We start from the raw sequence: 13957 nt of genomic DNA, 5'->3' as shown, positions 1-13957 counted from the left end.
GGCCCTTTCATTAAAAACCAAGAACAGCTGGCTTCGTGAAATTGAAACAGATCTCCAGGAAATCAACATCTCAGAAGACATTGTACAGGTCAGATGTAAATTCAGAACCAAAATCGACAATTACCATTTTGAAGACAAACCAAATACCAGAGCTGCTATAACTTGGACAGATGAACGAAGGAAGAAGCTCAGCGAGAGGATGAAGAGATTTTAGGAGGATAAGAAGGCCAACACATCAGCTAAGCAAGTTCAACCGTGCTCCTTAGTAGGGCATAACGATGTATAAAATAATGATTATTTGCTTTCATTTATTAAAACTGTAGTTTTTATCAATATCCTCTTGTTTAAACCAGGATTTTAAAAATGACTACGATAGTCCTGCATGTTTAATAATCTGTCATTGGTAGATCCTCGAGCAAGCCAGATTATCATGGTCCTATAGATGAGTGTACAGATGTTTCCCCTGCTCTCATATTTTTAGTTAGAAGATAAGACCTGGAATGGTGTTATATTCAGAACCTGTCTTGAAACTGTTGATAAACTACTATTTACCTGATATTAATATGTTGGCAGGACTGGCAGAAGCATGTGAGTCACCATTACGTGGTGGACATAACACGGGAGGAAGACAGCTGGTACTCTGGTCATGTTATAGATCAGCGAGTTCTCTTTCCTGCGACGGGTTATCTGGTAAGTGTGTTGAGTCACTCCTTCCATTACTTCACCATTAGTAACGCTCTCAGCTGACTCTTGATCCTGTTCCAGGTGCTGGCATGGAGAGCACTTGCTGCTAGCAAGTTTAGAGACTACACTGATGTCCCCGTCATTTTCCACAACGTCCGTCTGCACCAGGCTACAGTGCTGACACCTAGTGGTGAGCATTAATATTAGTTCTTATCATTAAGCTTTTCACTCTGGTGAAACAGGAGCGAAGCATGACCTTTAGTACAAAATCCTGCATTGCATGTAAAGCTTTGGGAAAGCATTCTTTTTGATTATATTAGACATGTTTGTAAAATTATTAACTGGTTTGATGGAAGGCAGTTTGGGTTTAGGGAAGGTTATTCTACTGAAGCTCAACTTGTAGGATTCCAGCAAGATATAGCATATATCCTGGATTCAGGAGGTCAAATGGACTGTATCATGATTGATCTGTCTAAAGCATTTGATCATGAGAGACTACTGGCAAAATGAGGATGATTACCTCGTTGTACTTCCTCTTAAAACAAAAATCACCACCACCACCACCACCACTGGCAAAAATGAATGCAGATCAGTCTTGATTTTTGAAATTTCAGCCCAGCCCACTCTGCGGGATATATTGCGCTTTTTCATTCACATTTGTTTACATTGTTAAGACATGACAGGATGCCTAACTTTTTTCAAAAGTATACAGTTCAGTCATTCTGAAAAGGATATGCATTAGATGCTAAGAACATTAAACAGATCCTTAGGAAAATTTAAACTATAAATAAATATAAAGAAAACAAAATTCATCATAGTAGAAAAAATGCCTACAGATAGAAAACACTTAAAATTAAATAACACACTGATAGAACAAGTCATTAGAACTCTCCTGTTTGGGTAATACAAAGTATAATTACCTCTGATAACAAATCCCTTTCAGAAATCAGGAAAACCATAGCAAACCAAGCCTTCTAAAATAAGAAAAACTTATTGCTAAACAACCAACTCAGTTTGGAGACCAGAAAATCATCTCTCTTTTTTTTGAGGTGTGCTACTGTATGGATGCAAAACCTGGGCGTTAGGGAAACAGGAAGAAACAAAAATTGAGGTTGGAGAAATGTGGTTTTGTAGAAGAATTACAAAACAAGTTGAATGGATAAAAATACAAATGACCTTGTTTTGAAAAATGTAAAACCGAGCTCGATAGCTGCAGTCACTTAAGTGCGGCCAGTATTCGGGAGATAGTAGGTTCGAATCCCACTGTCGGCTGCCCTGAAAATGGTTTTCTGTGGTTTCCCATTTTCACACCAGGCAAATGCTGGGGCTGTACCTTAATTAAGGCCATGGCTGTTTCCTTCCCACTCCTAACCCCTTTCTGTCCAATCGTCGCCATAAGACATATCTGTGCCGGTGCGACGTAAAGCAAAAAAAAAAAAAAAAAACAACGCTAGAAAAACGTAAAGGAGGATTGATGTTTATTAAATACAATAAAGAAGAGGAAAATAAAGTTCCTTGGACAAGATCTGTGAGATGACTCTCTTCTCCAAACCATCATTGAAGATAAAGAACTGGGAAAGAGACCCAGGGGATGACCAAGGATGTCGTACATCAGGAACTCCGTCGGTGAACTAGTATGTGGTTCATATAGCAATATGAAGAGGGTAGCAGAAGATCGTCAGATGTGGCTAGAGCAACAAGGCATTGCCTTTAGTAGATGATGATATGATGATGATGATGATGATGATGATGATGATGATGATGATGATGATGATGATGATGATGATGATGATGATGATGATGATGGCAATTCAGTCACATGTCATTGTGTACATATTAGTCCTTTTTATTCATGAAAAGCTTCCCATACTCCAGATCACAGCAGTGGCGGAGATAAATTATTCCCATTTTCATCTTCTCCGCCAGGCTGATGGCTCAGACGGTTGAGGCGCTGGCCTTCTGACCGCAACTTGACAGCTTTGATCCTGGCTCAGTCCGGTGGTATTTGAACATGCTCAAATACGTCAGCCTCGTGTCAGTAGATTTACTGGCACGTCTAAGAACTGGGAAATAAAGCCAATAACATTATTATTATCTTCATCTTCTTCAGAGTCACTGCCTGATACAAGGGTAAGACCTTCCTCCACAGTATACAGCTTCTGCTACATCAAAGAATATGATACCAGAACACTTTGAAGCTACCTTTAGTTGGCAGAAAACAGCAACTAGGGGGCAAGTGACGAACGTGAAGTTCACTGGACCCTTACCTTTGAACTGATTCCTTCTGACATCTAGTGACTCTACTACTAATCACAGACTCACAGACAACCAGTACATATCACAAAGTTCAGTAGTCCTCTGTAGTGAAGCATCGAAAAGCCAAACAACTCACAACTGCTTCAGCAGCCATGCAGTATCACTCCCTCACGACTGCTGGAGTAGTCCACCTGCTACCTGGCAAGGCTCTCTTCTGACTGTTACAGCATTGCACCAGAGTGAAAAGGTTAAATACTAAAGACCCAGGGTCCCCTGACCATTTGTATCCTATAACGGAGCAATACTGGATGTTACATCATCTGAGGAACTGAAGGTGGTGGTATACTACAATTTGTGATTGCCAAATTGTGTGCCAAAAGCTTGGGTTAAATTCCACAGTGTTCATGTGCAGTGTGTCAATCAATCAATCAGTCAATCAATCAATCGATCAATCAATCAATTAATCAATGATATGCCCAGGTGGCAGATTAAGGCATATAACGCTCTTGATATTGATTCGTCCGTCAGATGGTGATGTTAAGCCTTGAGCAGACCTCTTGGTGTTATTCGACAGAAGTAGGTTATATACCCTACCTTGTTATCATCATCTCACTGCCAGATGTGCTGATCGCCCATGGGCGTCAAATAGAAAGACCTGCACCATGCAAGCCAAACATGTTCTTGGACACTCCTGCCACTAAAAGCCATGCAATAAATACATTTCTTATATGTCCTTTCCCATCTTTCATATCTTACCTCTCAAAAATGTCACATCTGGTTATCCGTGACTGGGAGAAAGGACTTAGAATCCAGTCCATTCATTCATTCATTCATTCATTCATTCATTTCCCCCTCCCATGCCAGTCGAGCCCTTGAAAGGCCTCTGCCTACCAAGTGACCACCCCTCAGTCCGAAGGCCTTCAGATTACGAGATGTCCTGTGGTCAGCACGACGAATCCTCTTGGCCGTTATTAGCGGCTTTCTAGACCGGGGTCGCTATCTCACTGTCAGATAGCTCCTCAATTCTAATCATGTAAGCTGAGTCGACCTCAAACCAGCCCTCAGATCCAGGTCAAAATCCCTGACCTGGCTGGGAATCAAACCCAAGGCGTCCGGGTAAGAGGCAGGCACACTATCCCTACACCACGGGCAGTCATCCATAATATAATGTTCAAGTCACTTCATCAATTCATTCATACAATCAATTACTGATTCATTAATTAATATTCCCCCCCCCCCCCTCCAATTGATGGCTATCCATGACCAGTAGCAGCGATTGGGGGCAAGGGGGGCAGTTGCCCTCCCCCACTTTGTGGACAAAACATTACATTTTTATTCCATTTTAGCCAACTGAATCTACGAATTATTTTAAAAAGCAATTTGTACAACCCCTGATGTCTTATCAACTGATTCCAAAACAGTTAGAAGAAATACACTCTAAATATCATTCGTCACGGCTAACAGATTTGTGTAACTCCACACCATGCATTGAAAACCTTGCATGTGGTGTGAGGAAGGGTAGCAAGATAATGGACACTGAGGTATGATTCAACCGCTTGCCATATGTATTAGTTAGTCTAGAAGTCTCTTTAGTATCTATTAGTTTCTTAGTGTGTAATCAAACACTAAATGGTTTTTAATTGTATAATCACACCAAACTACTATTTAATTGTAATACATGTGCAATATTGTTCCTTTGGTGAAATTTTCATTCTATAGTGTTGAATCAAAATCTCAAAAAAACTATTATTACTGCCCTTAAGTTGGTTAACTGTCAACCTTTAACACTCGGTCGAAATTCATTCAGGGAGCATAACAAAATCTTACCATTTTGAAGTTTTTTGTTTCAGTTTTGATGTTTATATACCCCCTCCCTACCCCTCTCAGTCAAATTATCCCACAGACCTGGGTACATTTTTTTGTCTGTACATATTTCTGCCCGAAGGCAGGTCCGAACCTCCGCAGAGGTGTGCCTGAGCCGGAGTTTACGTACGGTAGGGTGGCCAGTTCCTTTCCACTCCTCCATTCCCTTACCCCAACCAACAGCGCTGGCAACCCATCCAACTTCTAACCACGCCCAATGTTGCTTAACTTCGGAGATCTCACGGGATCCGGTGTTTTAACACGGCTATGGCCGTTGGCACTGGGAAAAAGAGGATTGTTTATTCATTCATTCATGCATGAACAAAATTCAACCATCCGTTCATCAATTCATAATTCTTGAAGCTCTCTCCCCAGTTAGTGGCTATCCATGACTTGAAGAGAGGACTTAGAATCCCGTCCATCCATCCATCCATCCATCCATCCATTCATTCATTTATTTAGGCAGTCGGTATGGTAAAATTCCAGACCTATTCACGTAAGTTTTATAAGGAGGTGATGAAGTAGAAGGCATTCAAAACTTATGTGGAATTACTTTTAGAGAAGAGATGTTTTCATTGCCATGTCCAGGGACCCACCAGTCCACCTCCACTTTTATAATCTAACGAAAAGTAGTGCACGCGATGTTCCATTGCTGGAATGGCTACTCGCATTGCTATCGGCTGACGTAAAATATGTTGTGACATCATTCCCATCAACGATCAAAAGTACATAGTGTTACTAACCCGCGGAATAAAGAAGCGCATCTAATAAAGACTATAAGTGAAGGAATGTATAATACAGAAGAACATTCAAGAGAATTACATAGGTATTTTATCAACAATGGAGGGATGCACTGCTGTATCGATCTCGAGGCGCTATCTGCTGAGAACATTGTAGTAGACTTTTGCTACTATCCAGCATTCTTAATTAATTAAGCTTCACACAACTAGCAAGAAAAAGGTATTTCATCTTCTTACCAGTAACTCACGTAGAATGTGCTGCTGTAGTATGGCAAGAAAAAAGTTCATTTTGGTCCAGAGCCCATTACCCTAACCAGTGCAGACCAATGGTGTTTGCACAGGAAACTAGAGGCCTAAGGCCACTTTGCGGCTCTAACCTGGAGGCTTACTCCCCAGACCCCCTTTGCTTGTCACCATATCACTGCTCTTGTCCAGGCCCTACCCTAACTTACCCAGACCAGTGTCTTGACCAACTGCTACCCTAACCAATCCAGACCCATGATCTTGTCCAGCTCCTACCCTAACCTGTTCAGACTAGTGACCTTGTCCAGCTCCTACCCTAAACCTATCCAGACCAATGACTTTGTCCAGGCCCTACCCTAACGTATCCAGACCAGTGGTCTTGTCCAGCTCCTACCCTAACCTATCCAGACCAGTGATCTTGTTCAGGTCCCACCCTAACCTGTCCAGACCAATGGTCTTGTCCAGCTCCTACCCTAACCAATCCAAATCAGTGGTCTTGTCCAGCTCCTACCCTAACCTATCCAGACCAGTGACTATGTTCAGACCTTACCCTAACTTATCCAGACCTTTGGTTTTTCCAGCCCCTACCCTAACTTATCCATACCAGTGGTCTTGTCCAGTTCCTACCTTAACTTATCCAGACCAGTGGTCTTGTCCAGCTTCTACCTTAACCAATCCAGACCAATGGTCTTGTCCAGCTCCTACCCTAACCAATCCAGACCCATGGTCTTGTCCAGCTCCTACCCTAACCTGTCCAGACCAGTAACCTTGTCCAGGCCCTACCCTAACTTGTCCAAACCAATGGTCTTGTCCAGCTCCTACCCTAACCAATCCAGACCCATGGTCTTGTCCAGCTCCTACCCTAACCTATCCAGGCCCATGGTCTTGTCCAGTTCCAACCCTAACCAATCCAGACCAGTGGTCTTGTCCAGCTCTTACCCTAACCTGTCCAGACCAATGGTCTTGTCCAGCTCCTACTCTAACCAGTCCAGATCTATGGTCTTGTCCAGCTCCTACCCTGACCTATCCAGACCAGTGACCTTGTCCAGGCCCTACCCTAACCAGACCAGTGGTCTTGTTCAACTCCTACCCTAACCAATCCAGACCAATGGTCTTGTCCAGCTCCTATCCTAACCTATCCAGACCAATGACCACGTTCAGGCCCTATCCTAACTTAACAAGACCAATGGTTTTGTCCAGCACCTACCCTAACTTATCCAGACCAGTGGTCTTGTCCAGCTCCTACCCTAACCAATCCAGACCAGTGGTCTTGTCCAGCTCCTACCCTAACCAATCCAGACCCATGGTCTTGTCCAGCTCCTACCCTAACCTGTCCAGACCAGTGACCTTATCCAGGCCCTTCCCTAACTTATCCAGACCAATGGTCTTGTCCAACTCCTACCCTAACCAATCCTGACTAGTGGTCTTGTCTATATCCTACCCTAATCCAATCCGGACCAATGACCTTGTCCAGGCCCTACCCTAACCAATCCAGACCAATGGTCTAGTTCCTAAGTAGAGAGGTTGACAGCCTTGTGCAGCGCGAGATCACGTCATCTGTGAGAAATAAACATACCGCAGTAATACCACGCATAGATATTGGCGATACAAGTGGTAATCCATGGTACTAATGTTGCATGAACAGGACTGGAGTTATAATTTTGGTATTTCATTCATTCATAATGGAATGGTCCAACTGTATTTGAGTCCGCCTCCGTAGCGTAACGGTTAGTGTTATTAGCTGCCGTCCTCGGGGGCCCGGGTTCGATTCCCGGTACTGTCAGGAATTTAAGACTGGCAGGAGGGCTGGTATGTGGTTGAAATGGTACATGCAGCTCACCTCCAATGGGGGTGTGCCTGAAAAGAGCTGCGCCACCTCGGGATGAGGACACGAGTTTACATTTTTTACTGTATTTGAGACAGATGATGTTTACAAGATGCTTCAGTTGCGTGGCTACAATACAGTGGGGTCTTCTGGGGCGTGTTGCAAGCGCACGGTATGTTATATTGAATAATTTCTTCTTCTTCTTCTTCTTCAGAGAGTTTCAGTGTTTCTGGTGAACCTCTCCCAACTTACTGAGTCCCAAACATCTCTTCGTCATTCACTCACTCACTCAATCACTCATTCAATGAATCCTCTCTCCCCAGTTGGTGGCTATCCATGACTGGGTGAGAAGAGTGTTATTCATTCATTTATGCATGACCACAGTTCAATCACAAAATTATCCATTCACTCATTCAATTCAGTCATATGTTATGTCATAGTTATCCATACTAATATTATAAAGGAAAAAAGGATTTGTATGTTTGTTTGTAATGGATAAACTCAAAAACTACAGAACCGATTTTAAAAATTCTTTCACCTACAGAAAGCTACATTACCAGTGAGTAACATGGACTGTATTTTATTTTTAAAACAACTAGAGATGCCTACAAAAATTGAAATAACGTAACACAATATATAAAAAATTTGCCAATAAAAGTCATTATATGCCAATATAGATGAAATATTGAATATGTCACACAAGGACGAGACAATGCTCATTTTAAGCCTTACGACGCGAAGAACAAAACTCAGTAAGGGCCCCGAAGATCATGTTTTATGGGTCTAAAACCAACCGTTATGGAGATATTGCCATCACACTATCCCGTTCTAGGAATCGGATGAAGAAATGACCAGCTGTAACCATGGCAACGTCAGCTCAAGGATTCTGCAGTAGAATACAGGCCTGTGGTTCAAAGTAGGCATGTGCGTAATTGTAGGCTAGACCAAGTAGAGATTCTGCTGCACCTATCATTTTCTGGAAGAAAAGCACTGTGGGGGTAACCACCCCTATGGGTGGAGGTGGGGAGGGGCTGGCATATAAAAATAATCGAAAATATTGTCGAATCCATAGGTTTCGGGGTTGTTTAAGTTCAAGTTCAGCCCCCATCGGCAAGGAGGGTGAGAAGAAGTGAAAAAAAGTCCAATATGGCCCAGATTATGGATTGTGTGTGCACCCATTTGGATGGGAGTGGAAAGGGGGTGAAGTATCAGTCAACATTATAATAATGAAATCTACAAAAATTCGCTTCACACATACGAAAGGCGTACTATAATGTTTTACACTTTATTTTTTTCTACTCAAATGAAGTACATTAGACATCAGTTGTTACGTCCACCTTCTCAACATAATCTCCTTGTAACTGTACGCACTTTTGCCATTGATGCGTCAGTCTCACCAGACCTTCTTCAAACCATTCTTCTGAAAAATCCACAAAACGGCGACAATGCAGAGGTTTCTTCATGTTCCCGAACAGGTGATAATCACTTGGTGCCAAGTCGGGAGAGTATGGTGGGTGTGGCAGCACCATGAAATGCATTTGATCAATGGCAGCGGTGGTCTCTTGGCTAGTGTGGGACCGGACTTTGTCATGTTGCCATTTTCCTGGCCACTTAGTTTGAATGGCACGACGTAAGCGCTTAAGGTTTGCCACATATGCTGCACTGTTACTCATGGTCCCAAATTCCAGCCAGTCAATGAGGATGATGCCCTTTGTGTCCCAGAACACTGTCACGTTTCGCTTGCCAACTGATGGTACTGTTCGACATTTCTTTCGCGGTGGACTGCCCCTATGCTTCCATTGCATCAATTGTTGTTTCGTTTGTGGCTCATGGTAATGGAGCCATGTCTCATCACCAGTCATAAGCCTAGCCATGAAGTCGGCTGGATCTTGATCATGGCATTGCAAAAGTTCTCTGCACACGTCCACACACCTCTGCTTTTCGTCTGCAGACAAGAGTCTAGGCATCCACGTTGATGACACCTTCCCCAACTGTAAGTAGCCGTGCACAATCCGCTGCAGGGTGTTTCAGCTAATTCCCATGGCTGCCTCCATTTCCGTAAATGTGATGCAGTTGTTTCCTTCGATGGCCTGTTCGATTAAAAGAAATAAATTTCATTATGATAGATCTGTGATCTGTGATTACAATAGTAATTAAATACTTTATTATTAAGGTCCACCTTAATAATAAAATATTTAATTACTATTGGCCTGTTCGACCTGGGCAATGTTGACTGGTGTTGACACTGTCACATTCCTTTCAGAACTGGTTCCCTTGTCCACCGATGTGCACTCTGTTTTCCAACCGTCCACCCAGTTGTAAACTGTTTTACATGACAGCGCATATTCTCCACAGACTGCCACCAAGCGCTGATGAATTTCTGCACGCCTTCTTTCCATTAGGAACCAAGTCGTATAGCGCTGTCCCTGACGGTTGCTTTCCATGTTGTCTGCTCATATGCCGACAGTGTTGTTATAAAATGGCTATGACGAGTGCATTCATTGGTCCCTGTGCGTGTGCTGCTTCCAAACGGTGGAACAAGACACTATTTACATGTCACCACCTCCAAAAGTGAAATGTGAACCATACCTAAAATTAAACAGTCAATAAGGTACGCGGGCAGCCGGGTAATATAGCTAGTCGTACGATAATTCCATAAGACTTGTGACAAAAAAATAAGCACTAAATCAACTAAGGAAGGGAAAGATAAGTGTTGGCCTACACCAGGGATGGTGAACCTTTTCCAACTAGCATGTCAGTTAAGGTCTTGTTTATTACTGTTTATTGTCTAGTGTGCCATCGGTTATTTTCCTTTAAAATAATCTCGAAATTCCCTCATTTCACTTCACTTAGGTATTAGATTGCATTTCATATAAATCCATTCAAGTGAATGTTTCATGATTTTATTTTGCAAACATCACTGAAAATTAGATTTTACAAAACAGGTAAATTGTATGAATATGATATATTTTAATGTTGCAAATATTCCTTAGCAGACAAAGTAGGAGTCCCGATACTATGGAAAATATAAAATTAAGCAATTTCCTCAATTGTGCTGAAAGTTTAAGGGCTAAAGGGCCTGGGAAGATTCCAAATTGTGAGTTATGGATAGTTCTATCAAACTAAAAGAACAAATTTCAAAAATCACTTTCGGTCTATTTGCAGTTCCAGAAAAACTGCCTAAAATCACTTGTTTCTTTACTCATTTTGTTTTTTATTCAAATCCTAGCATTATTAATTTACATAATTCTCTCTGTAATGTGTTCCTTGGTTTAATACCCTGTTTTTTTTTTAATTTTAAATTTTATGAAAAATGTTCACACCGAATGTAATTATAAGTGCTTATGAAACTCTGCATTGACCGACATTAGTGCTCATCTCTTCTTCTTAAGCCATCGTCTCCAAACGGAGGTAGACGATCCACACGGCCAGCTCCGATCTTGACGTTGCAGCCATGCCATGTGGATTTATTGGAATATCTCTCAGGATCTTTAATGCAGTGGTTTCCCATTGCCTTCTGCATCCTAATGCCGTTGACCAAACTGGTTCCTCCGCCTTTGGGAACAATTTCTTGTCCCCAGGACAATAGAGTGCCCTTACCCATACCCGCTCATCCACTCTCAAAGAGACTGTTGGCACTTGGTATAGGGGATCTCCTTATACCGGGAGATAATCGGTCCCTTCATTCGTTATTTTTATTTATTATTATTTTTATTATTATTATTATTATTATTTTTATATGCAGTCGTTGCCCCCTCTCTACTGTGGGGAGGTGAATGTCAGGATTTCACCGTCATTGAAACAAGGACCAAATGGCATTTCCTTGTTTCTCTGGTTCTTTAGAGGGGATTAGCGCTCATAGTGGTGCTTAAGTGAAACAATACTTTGACTCACATTAGAGCTCGTAGTGGTAGAGAAAAGCAACCTGCTAATCTAATAACTGGATAAAGATGATTAAGAAAAGGATTGTAATTTTTAGGAATAAATAAAGAATATATTATCATAATTTATTATATTTTATTTACCTAAAATTCGTAGCCCATATCCCTAGGATGTTTTCAACATTGAGTTGCTTGCCTGAACGGCTAGAACTGTGGATTTTTGCCTTAACCTAATAAAATTTATGAGAAATATGACCATAGAATTAATTCTGACATACTTCTTTATTAAAGCATAATGTTAAAATGTGCTGTGTTGATAAATTTTCAACCTATTTATTACATTTTTAAAATGTTAAAATTTGTTAAATTGTTATGCGGCGTAGCACAGAAGTCGTGTTCGGGTGTCACCTAGTGGCATGCATGTCATAAGTTCACCATCTCTGTCCTAGACATTGTAAATAAGAGTTAGTGTAGTAATAGTCAAATAATTGTCAGAAGGAGAATGATGTGCAATAACTGAACATCCGCCCCAGTTTCAGGCGATCTTGAACTGGGGGATCAGAGTATTCTAATCTATTCTAATCTAATTTTTGATATCTGTAGCATGGATTTTAGTCTCATGTGTTTTATTCTGAAACAATGTACATCTCAAAGAACATTATTCAACTATTTCAGGTGGACCTGTGCAATTTGTTGTCCAGCTTCTCGACGTAGAGGGCCGTTTTGTGATTCTTAGTGGGTCCACTTTGCTTGTGACGGGTGAAGTGAAGACTCTTGACAAGAAGATGTCCTGGGAGTGCAGCAAGACACCTGGTCCACTTGTACTGGAGACAGAAGATGTGTACAAGATGCTTCAGTTGCGTGGCTACCAGTACAGTGGAGTCTTCCGGGGCGTGCTGCAAGTGCACGGTCAGTATGTCATGTTGAAGGCCCCCTCTCTTCTTCTTCTTCTTCCATTGTGGCTCAACTTGTAGGCTTCCCGCAACATTTGGCACCGAGCTCGATAGCTGCAGTCGCTTAAGTGCGGCCAGTGTCCAGTATTTGGGAGATAGTCGGTTTGAACCTCACTGTCGGCAGCCCTGAAGATGGTTTTCCATGGTTTCCCATTTTCACACCAGGCAAATGCTGGGGCTGTACCTTAATTAAGGCCACAGCTGCTTCCTTCCCAGTCCTAGCCCTTTCCTGTCCCCTCCTCGCCATAAGACCTATCTGTGTCAGTGCGACGTAAAGCCAATAGCAAAAAAAAAAAATTAGCAACATTTGGCTGATATTTCATGGACTTTATTGTTATTGACCTATCCTATGCTCTTGATGATGAAAATGAGGGCTATTGGACTAGACAAAACAACACTGAATGAGTGGCTAAATTTCTAGAAAATAATGTTGTTTTAGGCCTTAACCTATATGTAAAAATTTAATTTTGACCATCCACACTTCTGTGTTCTCACTTAGGTACCTTAAATTAGGCATACTGGCTAAAAAAATGTATTATGATAATTTTGTCATATTTTTATTTTTATTTTCATTGCAACTGTTCACAATATATGAAATCCAAGTTGTTATAGATGACAAAATAGATACTTTATCATTAGTTCACAATTTGTCGTTATAGGAAAACTAGTAATTACATGTAATCCAAGGAAAAATAAAACTAATTTTAACAGCTTTCATGTTCTTAAATCCATTTTTAAAATCCATAACTTGCTTATATGCAGCATGGAAATGCTGTAGAGAATGCCCAGTTTGGGTCCCAAAATGGCAGCTCCATGAGTAACATTCATGTCCTGACCTGTGTATATAGATATATAGTTATATAAACACACAGCCTTTCTTATGCAGCACCGTAGGTCATTTCTTTACCATCACCAATGTGATGTATACACATAAAAAGATACCACTTTTCCCATTGCAAAAAGCAAATGATCGTAAATATGTCTCCCAATCATTGCCATCCATCAAAGGCTGCTAATTTCAGATGACAACCAGCCATAAGACATAGCCTGCACGGTTGCTGGGTAACATTGTCTGACCATCAATCCATACGTTACATCACTGCCTGCATGGTTGCTACGGTTACACATACAAAAATTCACATGTAAAACATATAAAAAGTAAACAATTAAGTAAGAATAAAACTTTTAAAATCCACTATTAAACAATGGGTCAAATAATAACACTGTAGACCTATTCCAATGACACATGTCAATTAACCATTCTACACGAAACAAAATTGTAATGAATTTAAACACCAACTCAGCGGTAAAAGAAACATGGGTCATTGCTGAAACACTTCATGTCGTTGGCTCAAAGTAATGGTTACTTGAGTTAGGTTGATCTGAATTACAAGATGGCAAACCCGTAGAATAAGTTAAATTAACATAATCAAAAGAAAAGGTTTAAAAATAGGTTTGCCTCCAAAAAAAACTTAAGCTTAGCTGAGTCTTAGTCTTAGAGTCTGTATTGTG

The 13957-nt window shown here is 41.2% G+C and overlaps 1 protein-coding gene across 1 annotated transcript in view; it reads left to right on the top strand.

The window, feature by feature from the left end:
- The window catches only part of LOC136856807 (fatty acid synthase), a 242002-nt gene that overhangs the window by 116746 nt on the left and 111299 nt on the right, over nt 1-13957 (top strand). The window contains exons 14-16 of the mRNA XM_067134931.2: nt 574-690; nt 766-874; nt 12168-12401. Coding sequence (XP_066991032.2) covers nt 574-690; nt 766-874; nt 12168-12401 — 460 coding nt within the window. The remainder of the gene's footprint in view (nt 1-573; nt 691-765; nt 875-12167; nt 12402-13957) is intronic.

This window comes from Anabrus simplex, chromosome 1 (genome assembly GCF_040414725.1).
Source record: "Anabrus simplex isolate iqAnaSimp1 chromosome 1, ASM4041472v1, whole genome shotgun sequence".
Taxonomy (NCBI): domain Eukaryota; kingdom Metazoa; phylum Arthropoda; class Insecta; order Orthoptera; family Tettigoniidae; genus Anabrus; species Anabrus simplex.
The sequence above is the reverse complement of the archived record's forward strand: the minus strand, read 5'-3'. Positions and strand labels throughout refer to the sequence as shown.